Below are 12862 nucleotides of genomic sequence, written 5' to 3'. Positions count from 1 at the left end.
ATACATGCTTAAGTTACATAAAGACAACCAGTGATATTAAGTTTATTGGTTTGTGGTAAAATAAAAACATCTAAATGTGCAAAGTCAAGAAGTGAAGTAAATGTCATATATATTATGCATCACAAGCGTTCTTACAAAGTTGTTTACAAACTACAGGACACGAGACTTTAGGGCACAAACCCTAACAACATGGATATATATGAAAAAGTATGCAGAATATATAACTCAATACAAACATCTATTGCATTCTTCTAACATAACGTATATTTAAAAATAACCATGAATCTAAACTGTAGTATATATGAGATAATAACACAAAATATAAACAAATGCAACAGAAAAAATGAACTATAATAGATAAACTCAAATAAGTTATACCATCATATAAAAATTACATTATAATGACATAAATATCAGACATCATGAGAATATATTAGAACTGCATACATATCAGAATACCTGAGATATATATACCAAATAAACAATGAAATATATTATATAAAAACAAATAATACTCAAAATAAACTATGGAAGATATCACATAATATAAAAAATCAAACATGAAAAACGAAGAAGACACCAATACGCGAAATGAAAAATAAAATCATATTTAATGCATTCTCTCTCCAATTGAAAATGGAGAAAAAAATATTTTGAATGTATTTCCTCTCCAATTGAAAATTAAAAAAAAAAAAAATCCTATTAAATGCAATTTCCCTCTTAATATTAAATGCACAATCTCTCCAACATTAAATAAACTTCGTAAATAGAAAATATATTTTGTAAAATGTATGACCCAAATACGACTTCTTTATATAAAAACCTCTGGTTATTTATTATTACAAAATTTCCCAATTTTAGAACCAGTTCCAAGCGAATAGTTTAGATTTGATTATTGCAATAAAAATAATGGAAATTCATCCAATCAAAAGTATACTGTATTTCGCAAAAGAATGCAGATTTTTTAAGTCATAACTAACAAATTGGAGATTGTTGTTACAATGTGGCTAGAATTTTACACAGATGAAGAAAAAAACTGTACAATTTACTTGGCGACTGTTAGAAACCATTTCAATTCAGTAATCTAAGTCCATGAATTTATCATCAACAAATGTACTGAATCAACATTTTTATTATAAAAAAAAATCTATGAAACATAAACAAGAAGCGACAAATTTTAGTAAATACTAAACATTTAAACAAAATGAAATATGATGCTTTAAGTATCATCTTCGCAATCGAGTGCCTCGATCGTTGCAAGAAACAAACAGAGAGAGGGTCAAATTAATTTAAACAAAATGAAATATTTATTTGCTAATTTAAATATAGTTTTCAAAATTTTTTTGGTATAATTTTTCCCAGGATATTGACCTTTTGTCGATATTTACACCAACATTTCTGTCAAAATTGAAATCATGACGTTTCCATCTAGCATTTGAACCTTGGTACCATTGAATCATCATATTCAAACAAAAACTAAATTATAGTAACTTCCCCCCCCCCCCCCCCCCCCCCCCCCCCCCCCGATATTTCCTACATTTTCATCAGCATTGTCTTTGCTATCGTCACTGAATAGCCTCCCCTGTAAACCATGAGATAACACAAGCATGCAAGATAATCTTGCCTGATATCAAAAGACGTCCAACTCTTCATATCCTTCCAAAAATATAGATGGTCAACATAGTCAATCACGGAGTAAGATGATCTTCTGATACGACGACGAGTGACCAGTCAAGTCATAAAACTTTTGCATTTTGATCCATGGTATCTTATGGCCAATTATATTCCATTTCATGGACGGCGCTGTTCTATTAGTTGTACGTGAAGAAGACGACAAAACTCCTCATAATTGACAACTCTTCTTCAATGGTTCATACTTGCTTGAATCGTATCTTGCCATAGGCATTAGGATGAAAGAATTTAGTGTGCTAGGTGAAGGCAAACATGTGGATTGTGTAACTCACCCAACCGTCAGAATCTTGCTCCATTTGATTTTGTAGCACCTCAGCCTGACAAAAGGTTGTGAACTAAAAAAGTTGAAGAAACCTTCACAATTTCCAGTCTGAACGATTGAATGGCTTGCTTGGCATTCTTTGATCCCTTCTTAGGCTTCTTCAGGCATTTCCCTGGATTACCATTCGATCTCGGTTCTGCAACAGTGGTTATCATTTTCAGTGCAAATATAATGAAGGGGTTCATAATATGTTATCTTTTACTATATAGTAAAAGTAATCAGTCAGTCTTAAAATTAGTGTCTAAAATACTGATGAGGCAGAAAGAAATTACCTCATTGCTTTCTCAAGAAGTGGCTCTTCTTTGTTAATCACGAAGGGTATGTCATTGTCGAGACAAAATTTTAAAGGGATATGTGGCGAACAAGAACTCAAGCTTACATCCACTTGATATATTTTGATATTTGAGAGCTACTTCAGATTGCAAAGCCACGAAAGGACAGCACAAGAAGGCATACCAAACTTACAACCTTACTTGAATAGATTTGTTCTAGAGGTTGTACAAGTGTGTCCTTGAGTTCTAAGAAGGCATACAAACTCAATGGATTCTCTTCATACAGTATAATCTTCATGCAGTATAATTACATCAAACCTATGTGATGCAACTCATCAATACCTGATTTGGCTGCTTGATCCAATTTTCTTGGTGTAAAGCTGGGTTAACAGAAACCCACCAGGATTCATTTTACAAATTAGATTTAGATCCAATGCCTAACAATAAATCCAAAAGTTTTGAAGCTTTGGCTTGATCATTCTTCAAACTACCACGCATGTTCCCATTCCCACCTTCCTTGTTACCCTCATTACCGAGAGCAGGAAAGGCACTAGATTTACCTTTATTCATAAAGGAATCATGTTTTGCAGCAAATGCCAATGTTGACAACAGTGCCTTCTGAGCTGATTTTGGTGTTCCTTTAGTCATGCTAGAAGCTAAGCCATCAGAAAATTGACCTGAAGAACTCGGAGTACCTGACAGCCTCGATAATACTGCACTTAAGCCTTCATGCTGATCACACACACTTCCCTTTTTCTGTACAAATAAATCAGTACCTGCTTTCAAGTTGGAAGACGAGCTAACCAATTCATTAGAAGCATAATTTCCAACGGGAGATGAGAAGTTCGTTTGTTTGGGTGTTGTCATTTGCACTTTCTTTAGTAGCTCATTGGAACCATGACCAGTTTTTGAAACAGCCTGGATCTGATTACCGGATGGAATAGAACCCCTATTGTAGCTTGGAGGAGTAGCTAAGTTCTCATGGTCAGACTGTAGTGAAGTTCTACCAAACGACAAAAAATTTATGCCCTTAGGTGCTGTGTTTGGCTGAATCTTCCTCGAGATTTCATTTGAATTTTCTACCGAACTCAACCCACTTTGAGCTAACACATTTCTACATTCCCCATTACCATTCTTCATCTGGGAAGAACTGTCCGGTGACTTCCCAAAAGAGAGAAAGTTAATTCCAACAGGCGGTGGTCCAGTCATTTTCTTCAGCAGAGTTCCTCCTAATGGAGTTCTATTGCAAGAAGCTCCTATGGCGTTGGGTACAGTAACAAGACTTTGCTTAAGGCGACCACTGATATTCAATTGCTTTTGAGTGTCCAAACTATCTGGTATTACTGGTGGTTTGGATTCAGTTTTCAAATTTGGCATACTAGTTGACTCTTGTAGTTGTGGCAACATCTGCAACAAATCGGCAAAGTATTAACCGACCATAATGCACCTAGATTAATGAAACCGAAAAGCAAAGTAATCACATTTGAGAATGCAAAATGTATACCTTGTGGGAAAACATACAAGTATCCCCTCTAGGGCATGAACCATTGGAAACAAAATTGCTACAAGGATACTTGAACAGCTGATGATCAAAGGGACAGTCACCACCTTTCATACATGAATGACGTGCAAAATAACTACATGGCTGCAAGATCAATATGATTGATTTAGACAGAGAAAAGTCTCAGCAGAAGTAGGGAATATGTATACATAGATTTTTTTTAAAACCAATAATCTATAGTCGTTACTGATTCCCCAAAATAAAGGAAGCATGATATGTTTATAATTTGGGAGCAGATAAGGTAAGAACAACTTAAGAAGCCAACTGGGAGCCAAAGTGCCAATCGAAGCAAACCACTCAAAAATCAGGCAGAATTAGTTAGAATGAACTAAAGCAACAAACATTTGTTGAGAACCAGAACTTACCGTGGATTTTGTCAAAGGAGTTGTATCATGAGAAAATTTACACTTGTCACCCTGCAAAATAAAAGGCAAATGGTAATATAAGTATGATCCACAAATGTTCACCTTATAACAAAGAAAATACAAAATTAATCATACAACCTCTTGGCACCTCCCCTTAATATAATGACGACAGTATACTACAGGTTTAGGCACCGTCACTGTATGTAGCTTCAACCTTTTGACACCATCTTTTCTGTTCTTCTCAGCCCGCTTCTTTCTTTTTTGTATCTTGAGAATGTAATTTTCATGGTGAGTGAGAAAAAAGTATTAACAAAAACACACCACACAAACACGTGAATGCCATGAAAAAGAAATATCGCCATATATAGCTAAAGGGAATTGTACACTTCAAAGCAATAGAAAATTGAAAGTAGTAATACCTTTTTCCTTTCTTTTCTCCCTTCCGATCCTGGACCACGTTTTTTCTTATTGCAAGCCCCAGTTTCCTGCCATGGAAAGTTGTTAGAACAAAAAATCAACTGAATTTCGATAACTTATCACAATTAACCATATAAATCCACATTAGTCACGATGGAAGAGATTGACAATGTCTAAAATTACACTCTGAACAAAAATTATAATGAAAGTGACAATCACATCATAGAGACAATTAATGGAAGCAGGGAAAGGAGAAAACACTTTTACCGGGGGGGGGAACCTTTATCACGATCAGTAATTACATATTAACCAAAAACATTTTCCATCACAAAGAAACTTGTGATTGTGAAACTGAAATAAGGCGAGATGTAAATTGTGTATACAAATTACTATCACTATCACATATATGTTTCGATGCTAAAACCATAACAGGTATGACAAAAAAAAACCCTCTGCCTCCTCTTAAATTGTTGATACTATATGTCATAGTAATCTATAATGTCATCGGTAAATACTATATTGGTACATTGTATACACGAGATGCAGTCAAAAAGCTATAAACACAGAGATTAATGCAACAATTTAAACTCAAAATTATATAATAGTACCTTTTCTACGGACACAATTTCTTTCCTTCCATTGGCATGTTCTTTTGGAACCTGGCTGCAAAGGACTTGATTACTAAAATGTGCTGTAAAAGAATCTACATCCTTTTTGCTACCGTTATTTTTCCCTGTATATCCTCTTTCCTCTAACATAAAACCATTCTGATCTTCATTTGTACTAATCACCATTTTTTCTGAAACAATGCTTCTATGTCTGCAAGAATCCATGCTACTTTTATTTTGTTTGGATTTGGATTCTTCTCTATTCTCATGACTTGCATACACGGCTTTGTCCAAGCATAAGGAAACATGCTTGTTTGCTTCTCCATTAGCTTGAATCAGAGGAAGCTTACTTCTATTCATTCTCTCCTCGGAAATTTGAATACCATCAACCTTCTCAGTTAAAACAACTGGATCTTCTGAAATTTCATTTGTTGAATCGCCACAAATTTCTCCCTCCTCAATCTCTCCATTTTCAATCATATAATCATCCACTTTCATAGCTTCCAGCAGCATTTTGTGCTCTACTTTGGAAGCATCAACGTCCACTGTGATAACTTTATCTCCACCATTCTTACTCTGTTCATAAGCCCCACAAGGTATCTCTTTTTCCATATATGAAGGATCTGCTCCAGAAACATTTTCCCTGCATTGTTCTTTATTGTCCTCCACCATGACCTCAATACTAGAAACATAAGATTTTTCCATCTCTAGATCAGTCTTGCAAACTATGCTCTCAGATTTTAATTCTTTTGCGCAATTTTCAGAAGATTGTTGCATGTCCTTATCAAGAATTGAAGGTACGTTTTCTTGATTGTCCTCCTTTTTAGAAGCTTCCTTAACCATGTGGCCATCTATCAATACTACTATCCCAGAAAGTTTCTGAACTATGCTTGCATCATCTTCTTCCTCCATAACTTGTGGATGTTCAACAATTTCTTCCGGAATTTTTGTAGGTGATATTTGATCGTTTCCACCATTTGTCTGATTTGAAGTCCTTGTGTTGCTACAACTGTTGTCATCAACAAGCACCTTATTTCCTTCCACGATATGCTCTGCCTCTACCTCGTTTGTATGATTTCCCTCATGAACACAATCATTATCTTCAGACCTAGCCTCAAAAGTTCTCCTTTGATCACTCACATTATCACTTCTTTCAACTATTACCATATCTTTCATGAAATCCATAACTTCAGAATCATGAACACGTTTATCTTCAAGAGTATTTCTTCCCAGACCATCTTCAACCACTGTCACCTTTTCTGTAGCTGAATCTCCAGTTTCTACTCTCACAGAATCTTCAACGACTTGCTGGCATGATGATTCTATAGTTACCTGCCTCATGTGGCTGCTATAAGCTGTCCAACAGACAAAAGAATGAAACAATCACAAAAACAATGGGGCAAAACGCAAATAAAACCTCAAATAAAGATCAATAGTAAGGTCAATATTCAAAAAACAATCAACATTTCCAGCTCTATAGAGAGTTGGTTGACATACAAATAAATGAGAATTTTGACACTTCGTCCCACATTTCTGTATCAAATATCAAAACCCTTCCGTTCAATAATTTCATACAAGTTTTTAATGCTTTAAGGCCAGGCAGCAAAAATAATGCTAAAAGCCTATAAAGACCTCGAAACTGCATCGTTGCCATCAAAATTATTCCATTTTTTTAACTAACAATATTAAACCGCATGGTTGACAACAGAGTTCTAAGTTATTGAGAGTTCATCTAAAACTTAAAACTAGGACAATATCTCCAAACATTCCATGCCCAAACCCTTTAGAAATTAGGATCATTATAGTTATTCCATGAAACCAGGCTCTTTTTTTTCTTAAAAAAAATTCTGTTTGAAACGAGAGATTTCCGAGCACTTACGAACTGATATTCTGAAACTTCCGTACCATGTTGTTTCAATTGGATTTGTTCCAAAGTTACACGTGTTTGAAAATTTACAGAATAAATGCAAAGAGATTTCAAATGAATACCAGCTCTTAGTTGTTGAGGATCAAATTCAGTTGCCAGAGAGACATTGCCGTTCTCGCAGAAGGGTGAAAGGATTCGCACTAGTGTATGATAAGTCTTGCTCAATCGACGGTGAGGTGGGAACAATAATTTTGATTCGACTAACTTTGGGGCTTCTATACAGGCTTCCTCCATTAAAGAAGTCTTTATATCCAACCTTTCGAAAAATTTCAACCCAAGTACCTAGCATAAAAGGGTACATGGCTTAAATATTATTCATGGATAACCATAGAATATGCAATTTAGAAAGAAAATCATGTTCATTTGGATTTTCCAAACTTACTATTATAGCATGAACTTAAATACCAATCAGCTAATCTTACGTTAGTAGAGTCTATAGAACCTTATAACCTTTCTCTAATACCAAATGTAACAGCCCGTATTTTCCAATACATCTATTAAACAAAAAATGCGGAAACATAACCATTATAAGCCTTTACAACTTACATAGTTCAACAGGAGCAATTTATTACAAACAATTTCTAGGTCAAACTATCAAATCTTAAGATAAACATCCTTTGATGTCCTGCACTGCACCAGAGCGCCAAATTTCACTTTGCTCATAACTATCACCTAATCTACCATCTGAAAACATTTTGAAAGCAAAGATAAGTACCAAAATACTTAATAACCAATTCCTATATGATATATCAAGCTTTGAAATTCATTTTCTTTCAAACCTTTTGTAAATAAAAATACAAATCATAGCAAGACTTTCAGTCAAAACTTTGCTACAAACAGTACTTTCAAAATCAAAGCCTTTCAAGGAAATAAAATTTTAAAACTAAACGTTTCAGGCTGAAACTTTCAAATAGCCGTTCAACAAAACCAAAATATATGAATAAACTTTCAATACTTTCAAATATAAAGCTTTCAATCAATCAATACTTTCAATCAAACAAAACTTTCAGTTAGCCAGTACTTCAATACAAATAGAACTTTTAGTCATTCGATACTTTCAAAGATGGAGTAAGAATGATGCATAGTTGAAGTAGCCTAGTAACACCAGTCATTTATTCAGTTAGGAATGTCGATTACCAATTGACTAAAAAACAGTCAAATTACTAAGTGTGAGGCCAATCGGCCATGTGAGTGCAACACATGCATCGATCTTCATTATGAACAATGTCAAACTACAGAAAAGTGCCTTCTCACAAATAAGCTTCAGCCAAACCATATATTGTCAATTCCAAATTTGGCTACAACAAAATAAGTATACAATTTCCAAAGAAACAGAGACTTGGCATATCCAGATAGCCCCTATCGAATTCATAAACATTTGAAATAAATCATGTAGTTTCAAATAGCAATTTCAGCAGTAGAATTCATCAGTTCAAATCATTCAAACCTTTCAAAAGTAAACAAAAACCACAATAAAAATACTTTCAATTCAAAATTAGACATCACTTCCGACTATCATTCAAAACAGTCACATACTTTTTTATTTGATGAGATAGACTAAAAGTATACAAAACGCTTTTAGTCAATTTTCAAATCACCTAGAAAAATAATTTCAAAACACACTTTCAACCATTTATCAAATCACAATAGTCAAAACAGATCTTTCTCGATCGACAATCCTATGATTCTGATCCCAAAATCCACTTTCTTGATCAAACATCAACTTTTAGAAAACCTAAACAATTAACATAATGTTTAAGTGTTAGAACATAGTTTGAAAAACCTTAATCGACACTGAGAGATTTTTCAACAGAAACATTCTTATCCAAAATCCACCATAAACCTTAATTAATAAATTACAACCAACAAACTTTCATATGTCAAAGAAGACTCTTCAATCGAGTCCCAACTAGTCCAAAATGTGTTCAACTACTTAGAAATTTACCCAAACATAACAACACAAGCATTCCAAGGGTTCAGAATATCATTCCAACGCTTAAATCCAATTTGAAAGACGAATTAAAGCAATAATCCTTACCGAATTTTATCGAAAAGGCCCTGATCCTTGCTGGTTGGTGTCCAAAAACGTGTGAACGTGCAAATCTGAACCTTAAACGTTATGGGTACGCTATTTTGAAGCCAATCTGAGTGTGAGTGACAGCCGAAAGCTTACCCCCAAGTAAAAAACGCTTCTGCAAGACGCCTAGTCGTTGAAAACGTGATGCACAACTTGTTGTTCACGCTGGAGTCTCAAACGGAGAAGAAAAGATGCTTCCAAAGCCGAGGCGAAGCCGTTCGGAGTCGTGCTCACAAGTGACAATGCAAGTCAGATTCGCGAGTGAACGTAGACCATCGTCGACCACAGAGATGGGCGTTCGCGCGGGTGTGGGCTCCAGTCGTCGCTGCCTTACGCCTGTGGCTGCTGAAGTGTCGCCGACTCGCCGGAGAGGAAGACTGAGGAAAGGCGGTTGTTTGATGGAGAAGGCCGCCAAGAAATTCTTTTTCTTTTATTTTCCTTTTTTTTCCCCGTTATGTTCCTTTCATTTTCATTTTTTCATTTTTTTATTTTTTGAAAGCTCATAGCCTCGAACCGAGTTTTAATTCAAAAATAAAAAATATAATGTAGCAGATAATCATTAAAAAAAAATATTTGAGATAAGTTTTGGTCCTTCAAATGTATCTCAACAATAAATTAAAATTTTCAAAATTATAAATTTAATAATTAATTTAAAATTTAAGAATTAATATCTTAATTTAATTCATTTTAAATGTAGTTTCCCAGTTGGATGACTAACCCCAATTAAAAACCATTTAATTTGATTTTATCCAAATTAAATCATAATTACTAAGTCCACTTGATATTCAGAATGTAACAATGACACAACTTGAAAACGTAACAAAATTGTTCAAAAGCTTCACATTTTCTTTTAAGAACATGTCGAGAAAAGTTGACGCAAAAAAATACCTAAAAGTGTAATTGTCTTTGTGCTATGACTTTTCTTTTTTCAATTTACTTCATGGGGATAGTTGTGGGTTACATTAGATATGGGTTGAAATGGCGAGAGCTGAGATAACGATGATGTTTGCGAAGAAGTAGACTCGATGGTGTCGAGAATCAAGGAAGAGATTAATTATATAAGTTTCCAACTTTAATTTTGTTGATTAATTAAATAACTTTTATCTTTTCTACCACCTTCGGAAGAATAAAGCATAAACATTCTCTTTTTTCGAAAACGAAAATAAATCGTATTAATAAGTAATAAAAAGATCATATCAGAGAAGAATTATAAAAATTTGAGCATTGATGGCTATTTTACAAATAATCTCTCATGGATTTATTGACACTGTCTTTTTTGCTATCGAGACTACTATACCACCAAAGGGTAGCAGGCAAAGCTACAAGAATCTCGTACGACTTTCTTTGTTCTTATGCCAGAGTGAGGAAAGATCAATTATTTGCGATCCTTCCTTGTCTTCAAATGGAACGAATAGAGATAGAATCAGACTGGTTCCCTAAATACTTTTCTGGCCTCCGAAATGGCATCTCAATTCTGCCTCCAATGCCATTGGAGTACTATTTGATACAAGCCATGGCCATAACCAGTTCAAGGGCGGGGGCTTTTTACATGAATCGTTAAGTGGACGAGATTGGTCGAGTGGTCTCAGTTGGCTATGGGAGATCGAGGTTTTTCCTTGTGTTAATGGATTTCCTCCAATCTCCCCAAGCTTGAGACTAGAAGATGAACAACTTCAATATCCGATCACACACGAGGATAGCAATGGGGTGATTTTGTTGCAAGTTTATGAATAAATAGAAAATACGGATTAAGTTCTTTTACTTATTTATATGTATGGAGTGAATAAACCCGATATATTTTTTCTACCTTTTCCTTAATTTCTACGTTCACTTACATCTTTTATGTCTATCTATGTTGATTATCTCTACAGTGCGCTTCTTGCATGCATGTTCCTATAGAAGCACACATTAAAATAAGAGGTAAAGGGAACGGATTGGAGGGTTAGGAACGTTTTCAATATGATGATTTTTTTGTATTTGTTTGATGAGAAATGTGAGACGAAAAAGGAACTCATCTTTTCGACTGGGAAATGCGAGTCTGTTTTGTCCACTTTCTCCATCCCCTCTATCAAAATTAAAAATAAAAAAAGGTGAGGTCTTCCCTCACTCCTTCCTTCCTTTCCCTCCCCTTGAGCCATAAAGAAATGGGAAGGTCTATTCAATCAAATGAAATTGAGCATGTTTATCATCTCTTTTTGTGAAACAAGTGGGATATTTCTTTACTAAATTGTGCTCAATTTCATATGTGGAAATTATATCAAGATCTCTTCTTTAGTTGGAGGAAGAATCCGCACGAATCAGATTTTTTTAGGAACATATCGAGAGAGAATTGGATTTGATTATACCATGTATGGTTGGCAAACAACGATCGATGTTTTAGCAAGGTACGAAATGTCTTGTCAAATATTCAATATGATTCCACAAGAATTGACAAAAATCTATTCAATCTAAAAATGAGTAGTATTACAGTCTCCCTCTATCATAAGAATTTTGAAAGTTTTGTAGACACAACTCTGAAACTTAGCTTTAATCTTGAACTATCTTTTCCAAGTTCGTTCTTTAGTTACTTTGATGCTGTACAACACCTTTGCTAAAGAATTGATTACTCAAACCTTTAACACCGCAGTCTCATAAAGCCATAAACTTATATCTTCACAAGAAAAAATCTCTTTGGCTTTAAAGTATTTAAATTCGATGCTTGTGAAGGGTTGCTGACAACAACTTTACTAACAATAACACACGAAGTATGACTAATCTGACCCATTTGCCATCCTGCAAATGGCCAATAAAAAACATTTATATTATACTGAACTCAACAACTACTATTACAAAGGCGTAGCAAAAGTGCCAAACATAGGTCGATTTGCAGGGAAGCTCTAAATGATATTTGATTAAGCTAATTAACTAGTTATAGCGGTAAATGGAAGGAGGAAGGATGTTGGTGAGGATATGAAGAAATTTTGTAAAAAAAAAAAAGTAAGATAAAGGTAAATGTATCTATAGATTGGAATATCTAGCTATGAGAGCAAAGGGATTCCTAAGTAATTTCGATCAATGAAATTTGTTGATTAAGCATATATTTAATTTACTTGTTCACAATGACTCGTTCGGAACGACCAAATTTAGCCTTTATATTAGTGGACGACTAATTTAGAACGAACCGAGTAAGCACGCTAATTATTAATTAATGCTTAAGCCCAATAAGCCCTAATTAAACTACAAGTCTCAAGTTCTATTGAGCTCTAAGCGATCATATAAAACTCAAGACATGCACATTAAGATTAAAGGTTCAACTATGTGGTTAATTACCTATGAAAGCCTAATTAGTTAACCAAAATCTCCTTTGAACTAAGCTAAGGCATGCATAACTAAGACCCAAGAAAAGCTATAGGGCCTAGCATACAATTCTTGACCTTTAATGATTTCAAGCCTTGGCGAATAATCTGAAAATGCACGAGCCCTAAATCATTTAGCTAAGACATACATCCGAGGGGAGGGGTGTCGATCCATTCAAGACATACGTCTAGATATGCATGAGATTCAAAAGGAACATAGATTAAATGCCATTAATTTAATCAAGAAAGTGTCACAAAATTACAAAGGTTTGCTCCAAAAAAACTA

General features: G+C 34.5%; 1 protein-coding gene across 1 annotated transcript; it reads right to left on the bottom strand.

Annotated features, from left to right (window-relative positions):
• Positions 1–1526: 1526 nt before the first annotated feature.
• LOC120086002 lies at positions 1527–9729 on the bottom strand. Its single transcript, XM_039042375.1, has 10 exons — positions 9338–9729; positions 9203–9267; positions 7227–7446; positions 5238–6592; positions 4632–4697; positions 4351–4479; positions 4213–4263; positions 3791–3931; positions 2287–3693; positions 1527–2150 (listed from the first exon to the last, which is right to left on the bottom strand). Exons 3-9 carry the CDS (start codon positions 7396–7398, stop codon positions 2698–2700), a joined length of 2910 nt encoding a protein of 969 aa, XP_038898303.1. The 5' UTR covers positions 7399–7446; positions 9203–9267; positions 9338–9729; the 3' UTR covers positions 1527–2150; positions 2287–2697.
• Positions 9730–12862: the final 3133 nt, after the last annotated feature.

This window comes from Benincasa hispida, chromosome 9, assembly GCF_009727055.1.
Source record: "Benincasa hispida cultivar B227 chromosome 9, ASM972705v1, whole genome shotgun sequence".
Classification (NCBI taxonomy): domain Eukaryota; kingdom Viridiplantae; phylum Streptophyta; class Magnoliopsida; order Cucurbitales; family Cucurbitaceae; genus Benincasa; species Benincasa hispida.
This window is presented reverse-complemented; position numbering and strand designations above follow the sequence as displayed.

Coding starts and splice junctions, on each gene's coding strand:
- LOC120086002 (XM_039042375.1), bottom strand. CDS start 7,398: ATGGAGGAAGCCTGTATAGAAGCCCCAAAGTTAGTCGAATCAAAATTA. Junction 6,593..7,226: donor TCCTCAACAACTAAGAGCTG/GTATTCATTTGA, acceptor TCTGTTGGACAG/CTTATAGCAGCCACATGAGG. Junction 3,932..4,212: donor CTCCTTTGACAAAATCCACG/GTAAGTTCTGGT, acceptor TTGATCTTGCAG/CCATGTAGTTATTTTGCACG.